Below are 26150 nucleotides of genomic sequence, written 5' to 3' on the forward strand. Positions count from 1 at the left end.
TCCCCTCAGTTACATCTATACATATTCCCTGCTCTTTTACAGTCGTGTCATCTCCAATCTGACTCTAGTCAAGTAAATGTGCTAATGTGTAGACAGGATGTGAAGCAAGAGTCACTCCAGCGTATGGCATCCGATGCGATACGCTAATGACCCTCGGCTCCTGCTCTGCTGCGATCGTGAGCCGAGTGTCATGGTACTGTACACCTATAGTCTCGCACAGCTGCGGAGGAGGCAGAGAAATTAATTTCTCCATCTCCTCTGCTGCCGGCGTCAGCGTATATCGCACTGCACTCTGGTGATATCTGAGTGCAGTACGTTGTGTTACTCGCGCCAATAGACTTATATGGGTGCGAATGAGCCGAGACTCGGTCAAGTCTCGGTGCCAATTGCAGCACGCTGTAATTGTTCTCACATGCTGATTTGGCATGAGAAAATAATCGCAGATCTGAGCTGCCCCATAGGGTAACATTGGGCTGTGTGCTATGCAATGTTTTATCAAATAGCACTTGGCCGTGTTGTATTGTAATGTGACTCCGGCCTCACTCTGACTTCTTGTAAACTACAGGATGACATTATCATCAATGACTTTACTCCAGGCAGCTGTCCTTCTTCCCTTCTGCAGTATACATCACATAGGATACACTGAGAGTCTGCTGTATGTACATCACATAGGAGACGTGAGACCAATGTATATATTACATAGGATACACTGAGACAGCAGTGTGCACATCACAGAAGAGACATGAGACTGCTGTATGTATATCACATAGGAGACGTGAGACCAATGTATATATTACATAGGATACACTGAGACAGCTGTGTGCACATCACAGAAGAGACAGCTGTATGTATATCACATAGGACAAATGAGACTGCTGTAATTGTATCACATATAAGACACTGAGTCTGCTGTGTGTATATACACACTGCTCAAAAAAAATAAAGGAAACACTAAAATACCATATCCTAGATATCAATGAGTGAAGTATTCCACTTGCAAATCTTCATTACATAGAGGAATGCGTTGAGAACAATAAAACATAAAAATGATCAATGTAAATCGAAATTAATATTCCATGGAGGCAGGGCCGCATCTATAATGGGGCAATTTGAGCCGTCGGCTCAGGTGGCATCAAGTCCCTGAACAGAGGGGGCGGCAGCGCGGCGCCGACCCCTGCAGTCAGTCAGATAACGTGCCATGCAGCCAGCACCTACAATTTAGCCTTGCCCTCTTCATGCTGGTGCTGCGGTAGCGTATAGAGCCTTGTAATTGATGAGGTCACAGGAGGGAAGGAGTCAGGGCTCCCTGATCATGTGACCTCTGACTCCTCCCCTCCTGTGACATCATCACAGGTCCTGTGCTTATCAGCCGTTGGTCTATCAATCATCTCCATCACTGCTATCCTCTTCTCTGGCACAGGACCTGTGATGAGGTCACAGGAGGGGAGGAGTCGAAGTCACATGATCAGGAGCCTCAGTGTATTCAAGACTGCTGTGTGCTGAATAAGGGAAGTTTTATGTGTGGGGTCGGGGGGGGTTTACAGGGTGTACGGAGCAGAGCCGCACGTGTGCGCGAGGTGTACGGAGCGGAGCCGCACGTGTGCGCGAGGTGTACGGAGCGGAGCCGCGTGTGTGCGCGAGGTGTCCGGAGCGGAGCCGCGTGTGTGCGCGAGGTGTCCGGAGCGGAGCCGCGTGTGTGCGCGAGGTGTCCGGAGCGGAGCCGCGTGTGTGCGCGAGGTGTCCGGAGCGGAGCCGCGTGTGTGCGCGAGGTGTCCGGAGCGGAGCCGCGTGTGTGCGCGAGGTGTCCGGAGCGGAGCCGCGTGTGTGCGCGAGGTGTCCGGAGCGGAGCCGCGTGTGTGCGCGAGGTGTCCGGAGCGGAGCCGCGTGTGTGCGCGAGGTGTCCGGAGCGGAGCCGCGTGTGTGCGCGAGGTGTCCGGAGCGGAGCCGCGTGTGTGCGCGCGAGGTGTACGGAGCGGAGCCGTGTGTGTGTGTGCGCGAGGTGTACGGAGCGGAGCCGTGTGTGTGTGCGCGAGGTGTACGGAGCGGAGCCGTGTGTGTGCACGCGGTGTACGGAGCGGAGCTGTGTGTGTGTGTGTGTGTGTGTGTGTGTGTGTGTGTGTGTGTGCGCGCGCGTGTGTGGTGTACAGAGCGGAGTCGCGTGTGTACCGGGTGTACAAAACGGAGCCCTGTGTGTACGAAGTGTGCGGAGCAGAACCATGTGTGTACGGAGTGGAACCGCGTGTGTACGAGGTTTACGGAGTGGAACCGCGTGTGTACGAGGTTTACGGAGTGGAGCCATGTGTGTACAAGGTGTACAGAGCATGGCCGCATGTGTACGAGGTTTACGGAGCGGAACCATGTGTATACTGAGTGGAGCCGTGTGTGTGCAAGGTGTCCAGAGCGGAGCCGTGTGTGTACGAGGCATAAAAAGCGTCATTGTTATGATTGGGTCACCGAGAAGGAAAGCAAGACCAAGCTAAGCCACAGAAAACCAGAGAGGTTGGTAACTAAGTGGATTGCAAACCCCTGATCCTATCCACACAACTAGCAGTAGCCGTGTAGCGTACCTACGATAATTCTAGACGCCTCGACACAGCCGGAGTACTAAATAAGCATAAAGCAAGAAAGGGGAAATCTAAACTGCCCCAGAGCAGACCCCAAAGGAATAGATAGAACCCAAAAATATATTGTCGGTGAGACAAGATGAAAACACAAATGCAGGTAGGAAAATAGGCTGAGCACACGATGGGGCCCAAACTAACTAGACAGGAAAGGAAAGACACTGTCTGCAATCACGCAAAAAACCCTGCAAAAAATGCCCAACACGTCTGATAGAAAAAATACTGAAGTCACTAGACTTCGCCCACTGTATCAGCACTCTGGTATATTCTGAAAACAGAGCAAAGAGAGGCCAGTCTAATAAGGGACAAAAACAAACTGGCACAAATAGTAACATAAGGATAGAAATTCAGCACAGCCCCAGCCGGGGCTGGCTGACCACACAAAACTGAAATAGACAAAACCAAATCAAATGTGAACAATAGCAAAAGAACACTTAGCTTGAGCATGCAGGAACTGAGCTGCAAACTAAGACCTCAGGAGGCAGGAAAAAATCACCAGCAGGGATAGAGGGAGTCGGCTGTCTTAAATCCAGTCAGAAAATCCCAATGTCCAATCGTCCTCCTCATTATCAGGTGGCAGGCCTCTGTTAGATCAGCTCCATTACCTCCTGTAACCACCAGAGGGAGCCCAGAAAGAGAACTCGCGACCCCTCTGTCAATACAATCATCTCCACTACCTTCACCAGCAACCAGAGGTAGGCCAGAAAGTGAATTCCCAATAGTACCCCCCCTTGAGGGGTCACCGAACCCTCATCCACGCCACCAGGCCGATCAGGATGGGCCCGGTGAAAAGCACAAACCAATCTATCGGCATGAATGTCAGAAGCAGAGATCCAAGAGTTATCCTCCTGGCCATAACCCTTCCATTTGACCAAGTACTGGAGTCTCCGTCTAGCCAAACGAGAATCCAATATTTTCTCTACCTCATATTCCACATTGCCTTTAACCAATACAGGGTCTGGAGGTGCCGCCATAGGAACTACTGGCTCCACAAACCTCTTCAATAGAGATTTATGAAACACGTTATGGATCTTAAACGTAACTGGAAGAGCCAATCGAAACGAAACAGGATTAAGAATCTCCAAAATCTTATAAGGTCCAATGAATCTTGGCTTGAACTTTGGAGACGCAACCTTCATGGGAATATTCATTGACGACAACCCAACCATATCACCCACTTTAAACCGGGGACCAATGGTCCTATGCCGGTTGGAAAACCGTTGGGCTTTTACCTGAGAGAGGGACAACTTATCCACCACTTGGTTCCAAATCTGCTGCATTCTCTCTACCACAGTGTCCACACTTGAGCAGGTCGAAGATTCCACTTGCCCTGAAGAAAATCGAGGATGAAACCCAAAGTTACAGAAAAAGGACGACATCAAAGTGGCAGAACTAGCTCTATTGTTTAGCGCGAATTCGGCCAAGGGCAAAAATGAGACCCAGTCATCCTGATCAGCAGATATAAAACATCTCAAATAGGACTCCAAAGTCTGGTTTGTTCTCTCAATCTGCCCATTGGTCTGAGGATGAAACGCAGAGGAGAAAGATAACTGAATTCCCAGATTGGAACAAAAAATTCTCCAAAATCTGTAAACAAACTGGACTCCTCTGTCCGACACAATGTTCTCAGGAATCCCATGTATCCGAACCACCTGTTGTAAAAACAAGGGCACCAACTCTGAAGAAGATGGCAACTTTGGGAGTGGTACAAGATGGCTCATCTTAGAAAATCTATCACAAATCACCCAGATAACAGTCATTCTCTGAGAGACAGGAAGATCAGAAATAAAATCCATTGAGATATGGGTCCATGGCCTCTTGGGCACCGGCAGGGGCATCAACAACCCACTAGAACGAGAACAGGGTTTAGACCGAGAAGAAGTCCCACAGGATTGCACAAAATTCCTGACATCACGAGATAAGGCAGGCCACCAAAAAGACCGACTCACCAAATCTCTGGTACCAAAAATACCTGGATGACCAGCCAACACGGAGCAATGAATTTCAGACATTACTCTTTCTCCACTGGTGAGGAACATACAATTTTCCCATAGGGCAACGCTCAGGTTTGTCCTCCTGAAATTCCTCCAGGGCACGTCTCAAATCGGGCGAGATGGCGGAAAGAACTACCCCCTCACCTAGAATGGCAGTAGGCTCGGTCACAATTAGAGAATCCGCAAAGAAACTCCTAGAAAGGGCGTCCGCCTTAACATTCTTAGTGCCCGGAAGAAAAGAGACCACAAAATTAAAACGCGTGAAACACAAGGCCCACCTAGCCTGTCTAGGATTCAAGCATTTGGCTGATTAAAGATAAATCAAATTCTTGTGGTCGGTGAGGACCACAACTTGATGTCTAGCTCCCTCCAACCAATGTCTCCACTCTTCAAATGCCCATTTCATGGCCAACAATTCCCGATTCCCCACATCATAATTACGTTCAGATGGGGAGAATTTTTGAGAAAAGAAGACACAGGGATTCATTTTAGAAGTCACCGGATCTTTTTTGGACAAAACAGCTCCTGCAGCAATCTCAGAAGCATCTACCTCCACCTGAAATGGAAGTGAGACATCAGGTTGCCATAGAACCGGAGCAGAAGCGAATCTCCGCTTAAGCTCCTGAAATGCCGAGACTGCCTCTGGAGACCAATTCACCACATCCGTGCCCTTTTTGGTCAGATCAGTCAGTGGTTTGACAATACCAGAAAAATTACCTATAAATTTACGATAGAAATTAGCAAAACCCAAAAACTTCTGGAGAGCCTTCAATGAAGTGGGCTGAACCCAATCATAAATGGCCTGTACCTTGGCTGGGTCCATTTCAATAGCCAACGGAGACAAAATAAATCCCAAAAATGAATCCAGAACACAGTCCGGACATGTTCCACATGAGAATAATAAAGTAACTTGGCACTCAACTGAATGATCCTTTTTGAAAGTTTTTATTGTGGCAGTCACAAAGGACGTTTCGGCCTACAATTGGCCTTCGTCAGTCTACTGTAATTCATACAAAACAACATACAGAAGACAAAATAAAAATTATATCCTCAAATTGGTACCATAGAGTAACATATGTGTTTACAATTCATATATACAGACTTAAAAAATAGTGAAACACAATAACCTGTGGAGGCATACACAGAAAACCAGGTGGGAGGAGAAAGAAAAAATAGAAAATGGCGGCCTACCCGACTGCTGCAGATGATGAAGTTATATAATTCTCCACTTTTAACTTCATCATCTGCAGCAGTCGGGTAGGCCGCCATTTTCTATTTTTTCTTTCTCCCCCCACCTGGTTTTCTGTGTATGCCTCCACAGGTTATTGTGTTTCACTATTTTTTAAGTCTGTATATATGAATTGTAAACACATATGTTACTCTATGGTACCAATTTGAGGATATAATTTTTATTTTGTCTTCTGTATGTTGTTTTGTATGAATTACAGCAGACTGACGAAGGCCAATTGTAGACCGAAACGTCCTTTGTGACTGCCACAATAAAAACTTATTTTCAAAAAGGATCATTCAGTTGAGTGCCAAGTTACTTTATTATTCACTTGGGTCTGGGTAACCTACTTGTGCACCTTGTAGTAGTGCCACGCTATACTTTACACATGTTCCACATGAGAATCCCAATCACTGGAAAAGATCAAAATATCATCCAGATAAATGATCAAAAACTTATCCACAAAGTCCCGGAAAATATCGTTCTTAAAAGATTGGAAGACAGAAGGGGCATTAGTGATCCCAAAAGGCATCACCAGGTACTCAAAATGTCCCTCCGGATTATTAAACGCCGTCTTCCATTCATCCCCGTGCTTGATGCGAATAAGATTATATGCCCCCCCTGAGGTCAAGCTTGGTAAACCAGCAGGCACTTTTAACTCTGGAAAATAAATCAGAAATCAGGGGTAACGGGTACTGATATTTTTAACAGTGATTTTGTTAAGGGAACGATAGTCAATACAAGGCCTTAATGAACCATCTTTCTTGGTCACAAAAAAAAACAAAACAGCACCTAAGGGTGAAGAGGATGGTCTAATATGACTCTTCTCCAACGACTCCTTGATATAAGATCGCATAGCATCATGTTCGGGTACCGATAAGTTGAAAAGCCGACCCTTGGGAAATTTACACCTTGGCATCAACTCAATTGCACAGTCATAACTCCTATGAGGAGGCAAAGACACAGACTTACTTTCACTGAATACATTAGAAAAATCAGCCAAATAATCAGGAATATCATGAGACTGGGGAGAGGTGGAGAAAACAGGAGTGTCTCTAAGAACACACTGACAACCCCAACTCACCACAGACACAGATTTACAATCCAAAACAGGATTATGAGTTTGCAACCAGGGAAAACCCAGAACAACAGTATCATGCAAATTGTGCAGCACCAAATTTGACAATTTTCTTAGTGGTCCGGGGCGACCCGCATTATCACCTGGGTCCAAAACTGGGATTTTATTCCCCACCAATGGAGTAGCATCAATACCCCTCAAAGGGATAGGAGTCCGCAGGGGTATCATGGGAAACCACAACGTTTAGCAAAGTCCAAATCCATCAGATTCAAAGCTGCTCCTGAATCCACAAAAGCCTTAGGGCCCCGTCACACATAGCGACTCACCAGCGATCCCCACAACGATATCAACGTGTCAGGATAGCTGGTGAGTCGCTACATGATCGCTGGTGAGCTGTCAAACATACAGCTTCACCATCTATCAGGAACAGCGACGCCGAGCGCGCGGCGTTGCTGTGTACTTTAGTTACCAGCGCGCTGATGCAGGGAGCTGGTAACTAAGGTACACATCAGGTTTCTAAGGGACGTGCGTCACTTAGAAACCCGATGTGTACCTTAGTTACCAGCTCCCTGCATCAGCGTGCTGGTAACTAAGGTACACAGAGGGTTTCTAAGCACAGCGCAGTGCTTAGAAACCCTGCGTTTACCTTAGTTACCAGCTGATCGCTGGTCTCCCGCCTGTCACGCAGTGATGCGTGCTGGCCAGCGGCAGACCAGCGACCAAAAAAAGTACAGGGCTTTCCTTCAGCGATACCGGCAGGGGGGCCGGTCGCTGATCGCTGTCACACACAGCGATCTCGCTGGTGAGAGCGCTGTTATGTCACAAAACTTGTGACTCAGCAGCGATCTCGCTAGCGAGATCGCTATGTGTGACTGGGCCTTTAGCGGAAAATGTAGATAAGGAGCAGGTCCGAGTAATTGCCAAAAGGAACTTAGGTTGTACACTGCCCACAGCAAATGTGTGTGCAAAACGTTTCTCTCGTTTAGGGTAGACAGAAATAGTATGAGAGGCGTCTCCACAAAAAAAACACAGCTTATTACACCTTCTAAACTCCTGACGTTGCGCCCTAGACAAAAACCTATCACATTGCATGGGTTCAGACGTTTGTTCAAAAGGCGGCAACGCCTCTCGTGTAGTTTTACGTTCACGTAGACGCCGAATGGATAATGACATAGAATCATCAAGACCAGAGGGAACAGGAAATCCCACCATAACATCTTTTACGGTTTCTGATAAACCCTTCCGAAAGAGAGCTGCTAAGGCACTGTCATTCCATGTAGTAAGGACCGCCCACTTTCGGAATTTTTGACAGTATAACTTTGCAGAATCCTGACCCTGGTTCAATGCCAATAGGGTTTTCTCAGCTTGATCAATAGCATTAGGTTCATCATACAACAACCCCAAGGCTTGGAAAAAATGCACCAGATTAGTCAGAATAGGATTTCCAGGTGTCAGAGAAAAAGCCCAATCCTGGGGACCGCTGCGCAGCAAGGAGATGACAATTTTAACCTGCTGCACAGAGCTCCCCGATGAGTTAGGCTTCAAGGCAAGAAATAGTTTACAATTCTAAAATTCAAAAATTTAAACCGATCCCCAGAAAACACATCAGGAGTAGGGATTTTTGGTTCACCAGCAGGTGATTGAGCGAGACAGGCGGAAATTTCCCGCACTTCAGCAGCGAGCTCAACATGATCAGACAATTGCTTAATCTCCATTAAAGAAAAAAATCCTCCTCCGGCCCCAGAGAAAAAGAGGAAAAAATATCTATATATAAAAAAAAAAAAAAAATACTTGACACTTTTTTTTTTACAATTCTCTCCTGCTTTTGAGTACCCTAGAATCTGCGGTTTAGGCTGGTGATTCTGTTATGATTGGGTCACCAAGGAGGAAAGACCAAGCTAAGCCCCAGAAAACCAGAGAGGTTGGTAACTAAGCGGATTGCAGACCCCTGATCCTATTCACACAACTAGCAGTAGCCGTGGAGCGTACCTACGATGATTGTAGACGCCTCGACACAGCCGGAGAACTAAATAAGCCTAAAGCAAGAAAGGGGAAATCTAAACTGTCCAGAGCAGACCCCAAAGGAATAGATAGCACCCAAATATATATTGTCGGTGAGACAAGATGAAAACACAAATGCAGGTAGGAAAATAGGCTGAGCAAACGATGGGGCCCAAACTAACTAGACAGGAAAGGAAAGACACTGTCTGCAATCATGCAAAAAACCCTGCAAAAAATGCCCAACACGTCTGATAGAAAAAATACTGAAGTCACTAGACTTCGCCCACTATATCAGCACTCTGGTATATTCTGAAAACAGAGCAAAGAGAGGCCAATCTAATAAGGGACAAAAACAAACTGGCACAAATAGTAACATAAGGATGGAAATTCAGCACAGCCCCAGCCGGGGCTGGCTGACCACACAAAACTGAAATGGACAAAACCAAATCAAATGTGAACAATAGCATAAGAACACTTAGCTTGAGCATGCAGGGACTGAGCTGGAAACTAAGACCTCAGGAGGCAGGAAAAAATCACCAATGTCCAATCGTCCTCCTCATTATCAGGTGGCAGGCCTCTGTTAATTAGATCAGCTCCATTACCTCCTGTAACCACCAGAGGGAGCCCGGAAAGAGAACTCGCGACCCCTCTGTCAATACAACCATCTCCACTACCTTCACCAGCAACCAGAGGTAGGCCAGAAAGTGAATTCACAACACGGAACCGTGTGTGTATGAGGTGTGCGGAGCCATACGTGTACAAGTTGTATGGTGGGGAGCATCCATACCTCCCAGCGGGACAGTCCCAATTTTGAGAGAGAGTCTGCCCCTCTGCCCTCTCTGTTCTTTTTTTTTTTTTTTTTTTTTTTTTTTTTTTTTTCTGTCCCCTCTTTCCTTCTCTCTCTCTGTCTTTCTTTCTTTCTCTCTCTGTTGTTTTTTCTTTCCCCTCTCTTTCATTCTTTCTTTCTCTCTCTGTTCTTTCTTTCCCCTCTTTCTTTCTTTTTCTTTCTCTCTCTGTTCTTTCTTTCCCCTCTTTCTTTCTCTCTCCCTCTCTGTTCTTTCTTTCCCCCTTTCTTTTTTTCCTCTCTGTTCTTTTTTTCTGTCCCCTCTTTCTTTCTCTCTGTTCTTTCTTTCTCTCTCCGTTTCTTTCTTTATTTCTCTCTGTGTTCTTTCTTTCCCCTCTTTCTCTCTCCATTCTTTCTTTCTCTCTGTTTTCTTTTTTCTCTCTCTCTCTGTTCTTTCTTTCTTTTCCTCAGTACCAGTCAGTGTGCCCACAGTACCGGTAGAATAAGAGGGGTAGGAAACTAGGTGGCACTGGTCACATTGAGCCTTTCATACTTTTTACTGGTGTATAATAATATGCCCTGAGCACCCCCATAAAGTGGGCCAGCCCCAGACAACAGGGTACAAACAAATCACTATTACTATCAGTCCAAGTGGACAATTATATGCGTAAAGTTAATGATGTCCCTGTGCCAAGCAGTGCGGAGGATCAGAATACACTGAGGAGACCAGAGCAGCGGGGTATAGTGAGAAGAATTATATGGGGCCCATTATGCTATATGAAGTAATATATGGGGCCCATTATGCTATATGAAGTAATATATGGGGCCCATTATACTGTATGAAGTAATATATTGGGCCCATTATACTGTATGAAGTAATATATGGGGCCCACTGTGCTGTATGAAGTAATATATGGGGCCCATTATGCTGTATGAAGTAATATATGGGGCCCAATATACTGTATGGAGCATTATATGGGGCCCAATATACTGTATGGAGCATTATATGGGGCCCATAATACTGAAAGCAGTAATATATGAGGCCCATAATACTGTATGGAGCATTATGTGGGGATAGAGGATGACTTTCTGTTTGTTGTGGATCTGACCGCTGGGACCCCCATGATCCTGGGAAACATAGCTTTGAAGAGCACCATGTAAATGGAGCTGTGGTCAATCATATGCACTGTGGTGCCATTCACATGTGGCTCTTCAAGTAACTCCTTTAAGAGAGTGATGAGGGGACGACAAAGTATAGCAAAAATTCACTGATCGGGGCTGATGAGTGTTATAGTTTGTGGGCTGGTGGGATTTGTGTGGCAGAGCTGCATTTTTGTCCCAGTCCGGCCCTGTGCCAGGCCTACCATTGCCATTAATGACCCTTGTTCTGGATACTTCTGTTTTGTACTTGTATGTGCGTGTCATGGCGCTGACATCCTTGTGTTTGGACACCTTTTTTTTCTATTTATCTAAATCAAAATGTCCACTATTGTACTCAGTTTTACATATAGATATAAAAATGAACTTTGTGTGCGGGGGGGGGGGGGGGCGCGTCATTTTGCTGTTCGCCTCAGGCAGCAGAGAGGCTAGGTTCACCCCTGCATGGAGGTCTGGATTTGGAATGATATTCAAAATCAAAGTGGACAATCAAATTACAGGCTGATCCAACTCCAGTGGAAATGCCTCATGTCAAGGAAAGATGCTAAGTGGTGTTTGTGGCCTGTATGACCTCCCTACAACGCCTGGGCTTGCTACTGATGAGGTGGTGGATGTTCTTCTGCGGGATCTCTTCCCAAACCTGGACTAAAGCATCCGCCAACTACTGGACAGTCTGTGGTGCAATAGACATGAGACATGACATTCCAGATGTGCTTGATTGGATTCGAGTCTGGGGAATGGGCAGGCCAGTTCATAGCATCAATGCCTTCATCATGCAGGAACTGCTGGCACCCTTCAGCCACATAAGGCCTAGCATTGTCATGCATCAGAAGTAACCCAGGGCCCATTGTACCTGCATATGGTCTCACAATGGGTCTGAGGATCTCATCCCAGCACCTAATGGCAGTCAGGGTACCTCTGGCTATCACATGGACGGCTTTGCAGCCCTCCAAAGAAATGTCTCCCCACACCACTACTGACCCACTGCCAAACCGCTCATGCTGGAGGATGTTGCAGGTGCCAGAGCTTTCTCCATGGCGTCTCCAGACTCGGTCATGTGCTCAGTGTGAACCTGCTCTCATCCGTGGAGAGGACAGGGTGCCAATGTCGAATCTGCCAAGCTTGGTGTTCTCTGGCAAATGCTAATTGCCCTGCCCGGTGTTGGGCAGTAAGCTCAGCACCCACTTGTGGGAGGTCGATCCCTCATACCACTCTCATGCAGTTTGTTTCTGACAGTTTGAGCAGAAACATGGATGTTAGTGGCTTGCTGGAGGTCATTTTGCATGGCTCTGACACTGCTCCTCCTGTTCCTCCTTGCACAAGGAGGAGGTAGAAGTCCTGCTGCTGGGTTGTTGTTCTCCTACGGCCGCCTCCACGTCTCCTGGTGTACTGAGCAACTTCTGTGGGCTGTACTGTAGACACTGCCTTATGCCACTAGTCACCACCTGCAGAACCACTTCTTTACTGGGATTGTCTTGCTAATTGCAGAAGAAATTGCTTCACAGAAGTGTGATTGACTTGGAGTTTTGTTTAAGAATTCCCCTTGTTTTTTTGAGCAGTGTATGTATATGTGTATGTGTGTATATAATATATATATATATATATTATATTTGTGTGTGTTATATATTTTCACCTAGATGAGACTGTGGAATATGCATCACATAGGATTCACTGATACTGCTATGTACATATAGGTTTCACTGTAACTTCTGAATATTCATCACATAGGAGACACTGAGACTCTGCGCGTACATTACATATAATATAATGACTGCTGTGTACAGTACATCACACTGAATACATTACATACATTAAAACTGCTAATTATATATTAAATAGGATTCACTAAGACATTGCTGTCTGTTTACATTACGTACGATTCACTGAGAGTGCTGTATTCATCAAGGGACAGTAGTTTTATGTCCTTGATCTATCACAGAATGCTATTAAATGAGGCACTAACTATATAAGACTCTGGCATCATGGAAAATGTAGTCATAAATAGGTGGAAACATATCAGAGGGGAACAAGGAACCAACATGGCAGATGACACAGGCATGCCACATAGACTAAATCAGGTATACACAAGAGCCTCTACATTACTCTTTAATATAGATCATATAGAGAATGAATGTTGTAAACAATAATATCAAAATGTTATTTTAGATAGAAAAATCACAAAAACTGATTAAAAAACAAGTAAAAGTGGGAAACCACTAGGTGACACCACAACCCTACATACAAAAATACACTAAACAGGTAGATGCAGACATAGCATTATCTGAATTACCCATTTCTCGAATTAAGTGCTTCCCATCACAAAATTTGTTTGCAGTTAGTCCATTACATAAAAAATCATAGACAAATTAAAGCAGGTTAAAAGCAAGATAAGGCAAAATATCTGTGCAGGGCTGTGGTGCCAAAACTAAAGAAACCTCAACGTACGTTTCGGTGTCTGCATTCTTTAATAGTATTTAATAGTAGCATATGCTACTATAGCTGGAACTCTTTTTTTTTTTAGCTTAATCATCAAGTGATGCAAAGTTTAGCAACTCTGAGATACTTTTACCATCTTTGTTATTTTATGTATGCATTGAAATTATATATTTCTATTATTTTACAGGCTTTTAAAAGTGGCCTTAGAAAATATTTGCAGTATTACCGGGCATGTGTTTTATCCACCCCAAGTACGCTGTCTCTTCTTACCATCAGCTTCCTATTCAGAAAGCTTGGACGCCAGTTAAGGTGATAATTGATCTGTTTAATAAATCTACAGCAGGACTGATAAAAAATATTCCAACCACATGAGTTCTTGTAGCACAGAGGTTTAGGAATAGAGAAAAATATAGCACAATAGGGAAATAATCACTATAGTAAATTGAAATGGCCGACGTTTTGTTACGTTTGTCAGATACCTGTCCTAGAATACTCGCTTTGTAAGTGCCTGTGAGCCTATGCAGTAAGAAGCTCTGCTGCTCTTACCTGGAGATAACCTATACCACATACTGTCAAGCTATCTGCAGGTCACAGGAGCCACTTAGCAATTAGAAAGACAAGGACGGACAGTCTTTTTTTTTTTTTTTTTTTTTTTTTCCTTTTTGCATCAACACCCCTGGTATTAGAAGTATTAAGTATAAATACATGGGTAACAGCAGTGCGAGCAGCGTCTTTGTACCTCAGCACCCATAGTATTTCCAGTATTAGATATGAAAGACATGGAGGACAGCAGGGTGAATAGCTGCTTCTTACCTTAGCATCCCTGGCATCTCCAGTAATAGATTAGTAACATAGGGGGGATGGCAATGCGAGCAGCCTCTTCTTATCTCGTCACCCCTGGTATCTTCAGTATTGGGTCAGAAGAAACGGGTGTAGAGCAGTGTAAGCAAGCTCTACTTACTTGGCCAACCTTTGTTCTCTGGTATTGGATCATAAACACAGGGTGGACAGCAGTGTGAGTGGCTTCTTATCACCTCAACACCCTTGGTTTCTCCAGTATTAGACCAGAAAAACAGGGTGGACAGCAGTATGAAGAGCTTATTCTTAGTTCAGCTTCCCTGGTATCTCCAGTATTAGATCAGAAAGACAGGGTGGTCATCAATGTGAGCAGCCACTTCTTACCTCAGTACCCTAGTATCTCCAGTATTCGATCAGAAAGACATGATGGACATCAGTGTGAGTGGCCTCACCTCTGCACCCCTGGTATCTTCAGTATTAGACCTGAAAGACCGGATGGACTTCAGTGTGAGCAGTCTCTTCTTACTTCAGCACCTCTGGTATCTAGTATTCGATCAGAAAGACATGGCGTACAGCAGTATGAGCTGCCTCTTCTTACCTCAGCACGCTGAAATCGCTAGTATTAGATCAGACTGACAAGGTAGACATATTCTACAGAATCCCTTTTACTACTTTTTTTTATTTGTTAAAGAGCAGAACCAGCACCAGACGGATTACAACAATACAGTAAACTGATAACATATGTTGATGCCTGTAGTCTAAACCCAATATTGGTTTCACTAACAAGTTTTATATAATAAAAAAAAGTACAGGAACATTCAATTTAAAAAAAAAATATACAGAGTAATGACCAAATACAAATTTTGAGGGGATAGACAGGAACATGGAATGAGAGTGATCAAGCAAAGGCTCCTGAACGGCACATTGTATGGAAATCTCATGGCTATAGGTCACTTTTTTATTTTATATTTTAAAGTTAGTGTAATCGATGAAATGGTGTTGTGTGTATGCTCTGTTAGAGTTCTTCAGGTTGGCAGAAGGTTTTTCATTTTCACGATGTTTACTTTGGGACAAATAGAATCCTCCCTCTGTGGGTATATATTTCCATGGATTTGGAATGGAGATGAACGTAGGAATTTCCGGTGGTCTCGGACATTTTATATACACTTTTTATTTGTTATCTGGTCAACCAATTATGTGTGTTTTATATTTTCCCAGGTATTTAGCAGAACTTTGCTGCATAGGATCAGTGGGCCCAGGATCCTCTAGAGGGAGCAGCACTTCCTTTCCTGCAGTGAGTGAAATAACCCTTTTAGTTACTGATTTTTCTCTGTTGCTTCATTGGGGGCACAAGAGACCATGGGCTATATGCTGCTGCCTCTAGGAAAAAAAAGTTAGCTTCTGCTCAACAGGGTACACCCACCAACTGGCATGAAGCTAATCAGTTTTAGCTTAATGTCAGTAGGAGTCAGGCACGGTCTGCTTCCAGAACCGTTACAACCTTTAGGACATATTGTGTTTTTATTACTCATTTCCCTTTTTTTCAGATTCCGTTTGTGACTACAGGCAACAGAGTGCAACAGTTCACTCTGGTTTCCCACATAGAAACCGAAAAAACAATGTGGTCTGATCCACATAGTACCCTCTTGTGTCTACATGGCAGGACCATAACTCCCTAACACCTCAAGAGTGTCTCAGGGCGTCCTGGAGGACCGCCCTTGCCACCTAACCCCAACCCAATTGTCCACCAGAATGAGATAGTGGTAGTGGGGGGGACTGACACTGTCTTCAGGAGCCCACTGAATGGGCTCCTGAAGACAGTCTTCCATTATGTGAAGGAGGAGTCGGGACCGCAACTGGACAGGTACTTCTTCCATCCCCAGACTATCTAATGCCAGGAGCGTCTATATAGGGCCATCTGAGCTCAACTACTTTGGAACGGACTGCTGGCAGCAGGCTCACCAGTAAGTCAGCATGCGGAGATCATCGTTCTCAAGGCAGTCAGTTCCCAAGGGCAAGGTCATGGTGGCAGCTCCACTCCCACGTTTTCCCACCTGCTGGGTTTTCAAATCCAGGGTCTGGTTTACCCTTGGTCAAGCCCCCTGTCTTTTTTGCGTGGGTACAGCATGATAAAGAACTCCCAGGAGTCCCCCCACTGCCTGAGAAGAGAGTGCACCCCTCACCCAGAGTGATCAAAATCTGTTTCCGACCTAAAAAAGGTTTTTCAGACCGTTGTCTGTCATTGAGTGTCTTCTTAACACAGCAGCTAACGCTGGGGCTCCGATCATTCCCCGGGACGGACCTTTTATTCCCTCCATCATGGCACATCGCATTTTTCCTCCTCTTGGTCTCCCTCACCCTCCCTGTCCTCAAGGATGGCTTTTGCCTCCCACTCCTCACCTGAGCTCTATACAGCTCAGGGGTTCAACCTCCTCTCAGAGTTGGAGACTCGGACGTTGATTCTGATCAAGTGTCTCTTAGCCAATAATGCCTTGGTCAGAGAGGTCATCTCTAGGGTTGATCGAATAGCTTCGGAGAAGTGCTTATCCGAATAGCTATAGCTTTTACCGAATAGCTGCCTCGGGAACCTGGATACCTGGATCGCTCCTGATAATCATCTGTTCAGCGCCACAGCTGCAGGTGTCAAGGCTGTGTGACAGTCAAAACACATGCATGGAGAGTCTGTTTGTTGATGAAGATGGATCCTCCGTCGAAACGCGTAGTGGTTTAACCCCATCTCTCGTCTGAGTCTCTTTCCTGCGCTCCTAAGACTGTTTTCCATTTTCTCATTGCTCCTATCCTCCATCGGAGGTTTCGGCTGGAGCTGAGGTGGAGACCTGACATTCTAATCTGCCCCTGGGTTGCTTCCTAAGCGCTCATTACTGACTCTAATGTTTGTTGTAACTTTCACACAGCTGCGGCACCGAACAGCTGATTATCGGAAGCGATCCAGGTTCCCGATGCAGCTATTCGGTAAGCACTATAGCTATTCGGATAAGCACTTACCCGAAGCTGTTCGATCAACCCTAGTCATCTCCATCTGTTACAAAATAGAATTTTCATCTCTCCTTCGCTATCGCTTTTTCGAGTCTTGGCCTCCAAGGGATTCCTGTCTGGGTCCCATTTTTTTTTTTTTTTTGCAAGCAATTACCTCCTTCCTTCAGTCAGGTGTCATTGTTCCTGTTACCTCTCAGGGAACGCGTTTGAGTTTTCTACTCAAACCTTTTTATGGTCCCAAAAAAGGATGGTTCTATTCTCCCTTTCTTGAAATTTAAACTTCTGAACAAGCGAGTTCGACTCCTCCAATGCGGTCTAGCTCCTGCCCCCAGGGTCTTCACGAAGGTCATAGCAACCATCATGGTTTTCCTTTGCACCAGGATAATTCTAGTCATCCTCGACTGGGATTGGTGCAAGAGTTTGCATCGGACTCTCAACAGTGTCTCGCCTGGTCTGGCTCATCAATAGGGCAAAGTCATTTTTGATTCTGGCCCTAATTTTTCTATGTACGTTTTTTAATGCTGCGCCCTCAAGAGTATTTCTCCACGAAGAAAAGGCCTTCTCCGTTCTTCTCGTGATTCTCAGTCTCTGACACCCATTGCCCTGCCTGCTTTGGATCTGCATGAGCATGCTGAACAAGATGTTAGCCACTATGGAAGCTGTTCCATTCGCACAGTTTCGCACTCGCCCCCTTCAATTTGTTACTCTATCACGCTGGGACAAATAGATCTCCCTGGATCGCCACATCCTTCTTAATCTGCAAGTAAGACAGTGGCTTCTCTCTCCCCTCGTCCTCCTCTCGTTTGCCGCTGAGATTCTTCCTCCCGCTCCACTCGCATATCGTGACTTCGGACATCAGCCGTCTCAAATGCGGGCAGTGTTTCATTAGTTCACGGTCCAGGACCGCTGGAGAGCTCGAGAGTCTCTCACTCCCAATCAACATCTTGGAACTTTAGTGCCATCTATCTCGCTCTCCGGCACTGGCAGGACCTCTTAGTGAGCCATCCAGTGCACATTCAGTCCAACAATGCCACTGCTGTCCCATACATCAATCACCAGGGCGGGACTCAAAGCAGATCTGTTGTGTCAAAAGTCTCTTGAATCCTGGCATGAGCTGAATGGAGGGTTCCCATGATATTGGCTGTCCACATTCCTGAAGTGGACAACTGGTCCTCTGACCTCAGGCGAGTGGTCCCTGAACCATCTGTCTTCAGCCAGACCTGTCAAAGGTGAGGCATACCCCATGTCAACCTGATGGTATCCAGGATGAACAAAAAAGTTACTAGCTTCGTGTCCAGGTTTCATGACCCCATCGAGGTTGGCTCAGATGCACTGATTCTCCTGTGGTCGCAGTTTCACTTTCCAAATCTCTTTTCACCTATACCCCTGATTAACCCGGTTCCTCAAGAACATCAAGGTGGAGAGAATACCAGTCATCCTCATAGCTCCTGACTGACCCAGAAGAGCTTGGTATGCAGAAGTGGTCAACCTCATTGCAGACGTCCCATGTAATCTTCCAGATCTTTCTAACCTCCTTTCACAGGTACCCCTCTTCCACCAGAATTCAGTCTCTCAGTTTAACACATGGCTGTTGAAGCCGCAGTCCTGAAAGACGTAGGCTTCTCTGACCAGGTTATCCAGACCATGATCAAAACAAGGAAGTCCTTTTCCTCTAACATCTACCATCGCTTTTGGAAGGCCTTCTTTTGCTGGTGCGAAGCCAACCAGGCAGTCAGTATATTCTTCCCTCTCGCTTCCCTCCTGGCCTTCTTTCAATCAGGTCTCAACTCCCTAAAGGGTCATGTCTGTGCCCTTTCAAGTCAGAAATCTTTCAGGGAGTCACTCATTCCATTCCTCCCGATCTTCTGTTGACCTCTGGGACCTCAACCTAGTACTGAATGCTGAGGTTCCCATCTTTGAGCCTATTCGAGACGTTTCTGTCTAATGATTTTCCTGGAAGGTTGCCTTCCTGGTGGCGATCCTCTCCATCTGGCGAGTCTCTGAGCCGGTGGCCTTATCCTGCTGATTATCCTTAACAAGGACCTCTTTCTCTCCTTCTTCAACTTGCCCTCAGAAGCAGTCTCTTCACAAGTTGGATCTCGTCAGAGCTCTACGTCTCTATCTTTCCAGAACAGCATCTTTCAGATGCTCTAACTCTTTGTTTGTGATTCCTGAGGGTCACTGCGGAGGTCTTCTGGGCTCCTAGGCCACAATCGTCCATTGGATCCGCTCTACCTTTTTGCAGAAAGCATTCCTATGCCTCGGCTGATACGAGCTTAGGTAGGAAGGTTCTGCTTGTGGCAGTCGCCTTGGCTTAGACCTGTCCTGGGCATTTCTTCTGTTCTTCTTTCAAACCCTTGGAACTGCTTTAGGAAATCTCCTGTGTCTCCTAATGAAGCAATAGAGAAAAGATGATTTGGGGTACTCGCTGTAAAATCTCTTTCTCGGAGCCTTCATTGGGGGACACAGTATTCGCCTTGTGCCTATATTAGGCTTGTTTTAGTTGTTTCTTTTTGCTTCTCCTACTGATTTCTCACTAACTGATTAGCGTCGTGCTAGTTGGTGGTTGTACCTTGCTGAGGAGGAACTAATTTTTTTACCTAATGTCAGCCTCATAGTGGCAGCAGCATACACCCCATGGTCTCCTGTGTCCCCCAATGAAGGCTCTAGGAAAGAGATTATATGGTGATCACTGAAAATCCTCTTTTATATGTCTTTTATATTAATACAGATTGTGATTTTGAGACCTTTTCATGGCACTTGGTTTAGTTTTACATATGGTAAATATTGCATATGTTTTTTTATTTTTTAGGGTGTTAAATTGCTATCCTACCTTTACAAAGAAGCTCTTGAAAACAGCAGCAATGAAAATTATCCTGTCTTGTTATCGCTCTTAAAATCCAGTTGTGAACCATACACAAGGTAAAGAGCTTTTCAATATTACGAAGTCATTGATTCTAGGCTTCCGTGTCCATAATTTCTGCTGGACCTGTAGAGAGATGTTGCACATTACATTGGGGTTACTTACGTTACAGTGCTCATGCTACATTTCCTGACTTGAAGATACTCCAGTTCATTAAAGAAGCACTCCCATCAAAGTTTTTATCTTATAAAAGTGAACCTGTCAATAGGATTTTGCTAAGTAAACTACAGATATTGTTACACTGATTAAAATTGTCGTGATTCATTTTTGGATTTGTGTCAGCTCTGGTTCCTCTCAGTTAAAACCTTTTTCTCCTACGCCTCATTGGGGGACACAGAGACAGTGGGTGTTATGCTGCTGGCCACTAGGAGGACACTAAGTAAACCAGAAAAAAAGTTAGCTCCCCCCCTGCAGTATACACCCTCTCGCTGGCTGAGATTTCTCTAGTTCTTTGCTTAGTGTCTGTAGGAGGCACTTGGGCCTGGTTTCAGACCCCACTGTTTTTATTTTATTTTTGAATTTTCTGTAAATTTTTATTTTTTAATTAACGGAGTGAAGGGGGCGACGGTTCCTTTCTACGACCCGCTCTCCCCCGAACCAACAACAGGCAAGCACGCGGAGTATACCTCCCCATACACTTTCCTGGGGGGGGAACCCAGCACAGGACTGGGTAAGCTGCATCTGCCCTCAGATTAAAGCTTAACCCCTTCACGGCACATTCCCTGCAGCTGCAGACAGACTCTGCCGTTAACCCTTTCAGGAGCGCTATGCCTCAATCTAAGGAGGCTAAACGGGCTGTTAAAAAGCACACTGCGTTTTTTACTGTGTGTACCACCTGCAAGTCTGCCTTACCCAGTGCACAGACTAATCCGTTATACACGGACTGCGCCCTGACCTGCGCTTCAATGTCCCTCCCCGCCGCTGCTGACGGGCCTCCTGCGTTTAGTAACCCTGAGTGGGCTGTGTCCCTGTCACGGTCGGTGGAGTCTCTGACCCAGGCAGACAGCGTCCTTTCCTCCCGAGGAGGGCTCTGGCGTTAGCCAGGAACCGTCCCCCAGCAGGGGCCATACTCCTCCAAGGGATGGTCAGCGCCTCAGCATCGGCGAATCCTGTCTCTCGCTCGCCCTCTCCTGAGGTTCACAGCAAGCACGCCTCTGAATTCGAATCTCACACGTCAGTCCCTCAGAATCCCCCAACTGATCAAGAGTCGCTTGATTCTCTTATAGAATCAGTCAACAGGATTCTGAGGTTGGATGAGGAAAATATTCCCGCTCCAGCACACCCCAGCTCATTTAAGAAAACCCTAGCGGGTGCGCACATTATTTACCAGCCATCCTGAAACATAGGGATCGGCCACATGAGCGGTTCACAGGGCAAAAGTCTACTCAGGCTAAATATCCTTTTCATCCAGACCTAATGTACGATTGGTTACAGTCCCCTCTGGTGGACCCTCCTGTTTCACATCTTTCTTCTAAAACGCTCCTATCTGTTTCTGAGGGTTCCTCAGTCAGAAATCCCTCCGTTTTGTCAAATTGTCTACCTTGCCCTTTCAGTTTTTGAAGCTTCAGGAGCAGAGTTTTTTCCATCTTTCGCGGCATTTTGGGTCACTAAGGCAATGGCCGCTTGGGCAGAAGTTGTGATTACTTCCTTCCAAAGCACCAATCTTCCTCCAGAGGCAACCACTGTCGCCAGGCAGATAGTTCACGCAGCTGACTTTGTAGTAGACGCTTCTTTTGATGCCGCCAATTGCGCGGCTCAAACTGCCGCTAATGCGATCTCCATTAGAAGAGCCCTATGGCTCCGCGGCTGGCGGGCGGGCGGATGCCACACCTAAAAGATCGTTGTCTTCTCTCCCCTTTCAAACGGGTTGTTGTTTTGGAGAGAAACTGGACCAACTATTTCTGATACTACCAGGGGAAAAAGTAAATTCCTTCCTCAACAATAGGGGCTGTTTGGCCGTTTTGCAATCAACAGCCGACGAGTTTTCGATCTTCTCGCAACAATTCCGGTTGGTCCTCTTCTACCTTCTCTTCCGGATCAGGTCGGTCCCCACGCGGAGACAGAGGCTCCTAGGTCTCATACAGACCTAACCGCTCTTGGAAACCCAGGCCTAGGGCTTCTGGATCTAGGGGAACCAGATCTCATAGACCTACCCAATGATGACAAGTGGGTCAGGGAGCTGGTGTCCTCCGGATACAAGATAGAATTTTCTTCTCCCCCTCCAACTCTGTTTTTCCTTTCCTCTCCCCCCAAGAGAAAGACAAAGAGCCTTCCTTCGGGCTGTTCAGGCTCTGTTAAGGGTCGGAGTCATCATTCCGGTCCCTCATCACAAAAGGTTCAGAGGATTATATTCAAACCTTTTTGTGTTTCTAAAAAAGGACTGGACGATGTGACCCATTCTGGATCTCAAACTGTTAAATCAGTTTGTCAGGGTACGGCGATTGGAATTTCTCCGATCAGTTGTCGCTTTCATGGAAAAAGGAGAGTTCCTAGCATCCATCGACATCAAGGACGCTTACCTTCACATTCCGATCTGCTCGTCCTTCCAGCAGTTCCTGCGTTGTGCAATTCACAAGGAACACTGCCAGTTCGTTGTCTTGCCCTTCGGACTCGCCACCGCCCCCAGTGTCTTTACCAAGGTCATGGCGGCTGTCATGGCCAGTCTCCACTCTCGAGGAGTGGTGGTGTTACCGTATCCGGATGACCTGCTCATCAAGGGTCCGTCCCTTCCAGCCTGCGAGGAATCCATGGATAACAGTAAATACACTTTCTCGCCTGGGGTGGAAGGTAAACTTTGAAAAGTCTTTCCCAAAACCGACTCAGCAGATTTCCCTTTTAGGGATGATCTTGGACACTTCCCGCGGGTTGGTCATTCTCCCTCCAGGAGAGACCCAAGCCTTACAACAGGCAGTGAGACTGTTTTCTCACTCCATTCGTTTCGGCATGAGAGTTCTAGGAAAGTTGGTGTCAGCGATGGAAGCAGTTCCATTTGCACAGTTCTGCCTCTGTCCCTTACAACACGCATTGCTGTTAGCTTAGGACAAGTACCCGTTCTCCCTGGAACGTTGGATCCCTCTGTCCCTGCGGGTCAGGCAGTCCCTCAGGTGGTGGACACTGAGGTCCTCCCTGAATCAAGGGAGGTCTTTTCTCCCAGTAAGATGGTTGGTAGTAACCACCGACACAAGTCTCCTCGGCTGGGGAGCGGTCTTTCGTCGCCACACGGCACAGGGTCATTGGTCAAACCGAGAGTCAGCCTCCCCATCAACATTTTGGAGATGCAAGCGATCAGATTAGCTCTACGGAGTTTCCACCGTCTCTTCGCAGGTCTCATCAGGATCCAATCCGACAACGCCACGGCTGTAGCATATATCAACCGCCAGGGAGGTACCCGGAGCAGGATGGCCGTGCACGAAACGAGTCACATCCTCCACTGGGCCGAGCGTAGAAAATTGGACGGCATATTTTCTGTCGCCAAGGCATTGCCTCGGGGAAGTGGTCTCTTCATCCGGAAGTCTTTCAACAGATTTGTCATTGTTGGGGGACTCCGGATGTGGATCTCATGGCCTCAAGACTAAACAAAATGGTTCCTCGGTTCATTGCCCGATCACGTGATCCATGTGCCATCGGAGTGGACGCCCTAGTTCTGCCATGGCGCCTGTGTCCATGTGCATCTATCACCGCACCTGGGCAACCTTCTTTTCGTGGTGGAAGGATCATGGTCGATCACCTCTGGTGTTTTTTCTATTCCGGCCATATTGGAATTCCTTCGCTCTGGTTTAAAATCAGGCCTCGTGCTTAGCTCGCTCAAGGGCCAAATTTCGCCCTTGTCAGTGCTTTTCCGACGCAAAATTGCCACCAACTTCAGGTCAAGACATTCATTCAGAGAGTTTCCCATGTGGCGCCTCCTTATAGAAGGCCATTGGAATCATGGGACCTTAACCTGGTTCTCGGGGCCTTACAAGAGGCTCCTTTCGAACCGCCGCAGGACGTGTCACTGTCCGTCCTATCTTGGAAGGTGGTTTTTCTAGTGGCAATTACGTCAATCAGACGAGTTTTGGAATTGGCAGCTCTGTCCTGCCGTTCTCTGTTCCTGAATTTTTTTTATCAGGAAAAGGTAGTTCTCAGGACGTCCCCGTCCATCCTGCCCAATTTCGTCTCCTCTTTCCATCTCAACGAGGAAATTGTTTTGCCTTTCCTTTGGTCCAGCGCCTGTCCATCGCATTGAGAAGGCCCTCAACACCCTGGATGTGGTTAGGGTGCTGAGACGGTACATCTTGCGGACGGCTCCCTTCCACAAGTCAGATGCCCTGTTCATGCTTCCAGAGGGGCATAGGAGGGGTCTAGCCTTGTCAAAACAACGCTAGCCAGGTGGATTCCCCTTGCGATTCAGTAGTTCTACGGTATTAGGAACGCGCCTGTCCCACTGGGGATTAAGGCGCACTCTACCTGGTCAGTGGGCGCCTCTTCGGCCATTCGGCACCAGGCCTCGGCAGAACGGGTCTGCAAAGCTTCGACTTTGTCCAGTCTGAATACTTTTTACAAAATATTACTAATTTCATTCTCAGGCCTGTCCGCAAGGCTGCGACTTGATCCAGCCTGCATACCTTTACAAACATTGCCTAATTCATTCTCAGGCCTCTGCGGATGCAGCCTGCAATTGGCAGTACCTCACTGTTGACTCAGTGGTACATGGGGTATTAGCAGATGTATGCTCCCCACCCAGGGACTGCTTTAGGACGTCCAACTGTCTCTGTGTCCCCCAATGAGGCGTAGGAGAAATAGGGATTTTTGTGTACTCACCGTAAAATCCTTTTCTCCGAGCCAATCATTGGGGGACACAGCACCCACCCTGTTTAGCCTATTGGCTCACTGTAGCATTCTTAGGCTTTGACTTAGTTATGGTTATTATTGACTATTTATGCTCCTGCTTTTTTCACCGAACTGAAGAAATCTCAGCCAGCGAGAGGTTGTATACTGTAGGGGAGGAGCTAACTTTTTTCTGGTTTACTTAGTGTCCTCCTAGTGGCCAGCAGCATAACACCCACTGTCTCTGTGTCCCCCAATGATTGGCTCAGAGAAAGGGATTTTACGGTGAGTACACAAAAATCCCTATTTTTCCTTTGGACCATTGGGGGTTATGTTAGTTTTTCCCCTGCTGGCAATCTGGTGTAGTTGCATTGCTGCTGGGTCAGCTGATTTTGGCGGTGATCACTGCCACCATCCTTTGAAGGGTCACCTGATGCATCAGCTGACTGTTGATGATACAGTTCCTTTCTGGAGACCAGCCTAGTAGGAGCAGCTCTCTGGTGTCAACCACGTCTGGTATTTGGAGTCCAGTTGCTGTTGTCTGCGGTGTGGAGCTTTGCAGAGGTGTACATAAGCTAAGTTTGGTGTTTTGGATATCTTGTCCCTTTGGTGTTTGTCCTTTCCTCCTGTGTGTATTATTCTTCAGTGTCACTTCCCCCTGTGTGTATTATTCTGCAGGGGTGAGGCTAGTGCTCCTTGCGGGCCAGGGCAGTAATAAGTGACTACTTAGGGTGTTAGGTGAATGCAGGAACAGGCTCAAGTTTGAGAGCAGCTGGTGACCGTCCCTCATTCCATATCGGTAGGGACTTCCTCTCCCCTATTCCATCCCATTGTGAGTGTGTTGTGCCGTCCTTTGACTGACCACCCGTTGGGTCGTGTCACTTTGTGACATTGTCACCAACCGTCACATTTTTTCTGGTGAGCCATTTCTCAAATGCAGGCCTTTGCCCAACTGATCCAGACCCTCACTAATGAGCTTAAGGAGCTGCGGGGTCAGGTGATGCAGCAGCTTCAGCAGTTGACGGTGACCTGGTCCTTGGCTCAGTTGCAGGCTTAACCAAAACTCAAAATATCTCCCTGACCATTTCTCTGGAGGGAGAGATAAGTTTGTAGTATTTAAAGAAGCCTGCAAGCTGTATTTCAGGCGTCACCCTCGTTCTTCAGGGAGTGAGGAACATCATGTGGGGATTATAGTCTCCCTTCTCAAGGGACATCCCCAATTCTGGGCCTTCTCCCCGGTGACCGGTTCACCATCTTTACGGTTGGTAGATGAGTTTTTTGCGGCATTGGTACTGGTATATGGGGATCCTGATGGTGTCTCCCTGG

General features: G+C 46.6%; 1 protein-coding gene across 3 annotated transcripts in view; it reads left to right on the top strand.

Moving 5' to 3' along the window:
- The window catches only part of TUBGCP6 (tubulin gamma complex component 6), a 108892-nt gene that overhangs the window by 14308 nt on the left and 68434 nt on the right, over nucleotides 1-26150 (top strand). For all 3 annotated transcript variants that reach the window (XM_073573444.1, XM_073573446.1, XM_073573445.1), the window contains exons 6-8: nucleotides 13488-13609; nucleotides 15317-15392; nucleotides 19908-20017. In XM_073573444.1, coding sequence (XP_073429545.1) covers nucleotides 13488-13609; nucleotides 15317-15392; nucleotides 19908-20017 — 308 coding nt within the window. The remainder of the gene's footprint in view (nucleotides 1-13487; nucleotides 13610-15316; nucleotides 15393-19907; nucleotides 20018-26150) is intronic.

This window comes from Dendrobates tinctorius, unplaced genomic scaffold (genome assembly GCF_039654945.1).
Source record: "Dendrobates tinctorius isolate UK_male_01 unplaced genomic scaffold, ASM3965494v1 ptg000035l, whole genome shotgun sequence".
In the NCBI taxonomy this organism is placed as follows: Eukaryota; Metazoa; Chordata; class Amphibia; order Anura; family Dendrobatidae; genus Dendrobates; species Dendrobates tinctorius.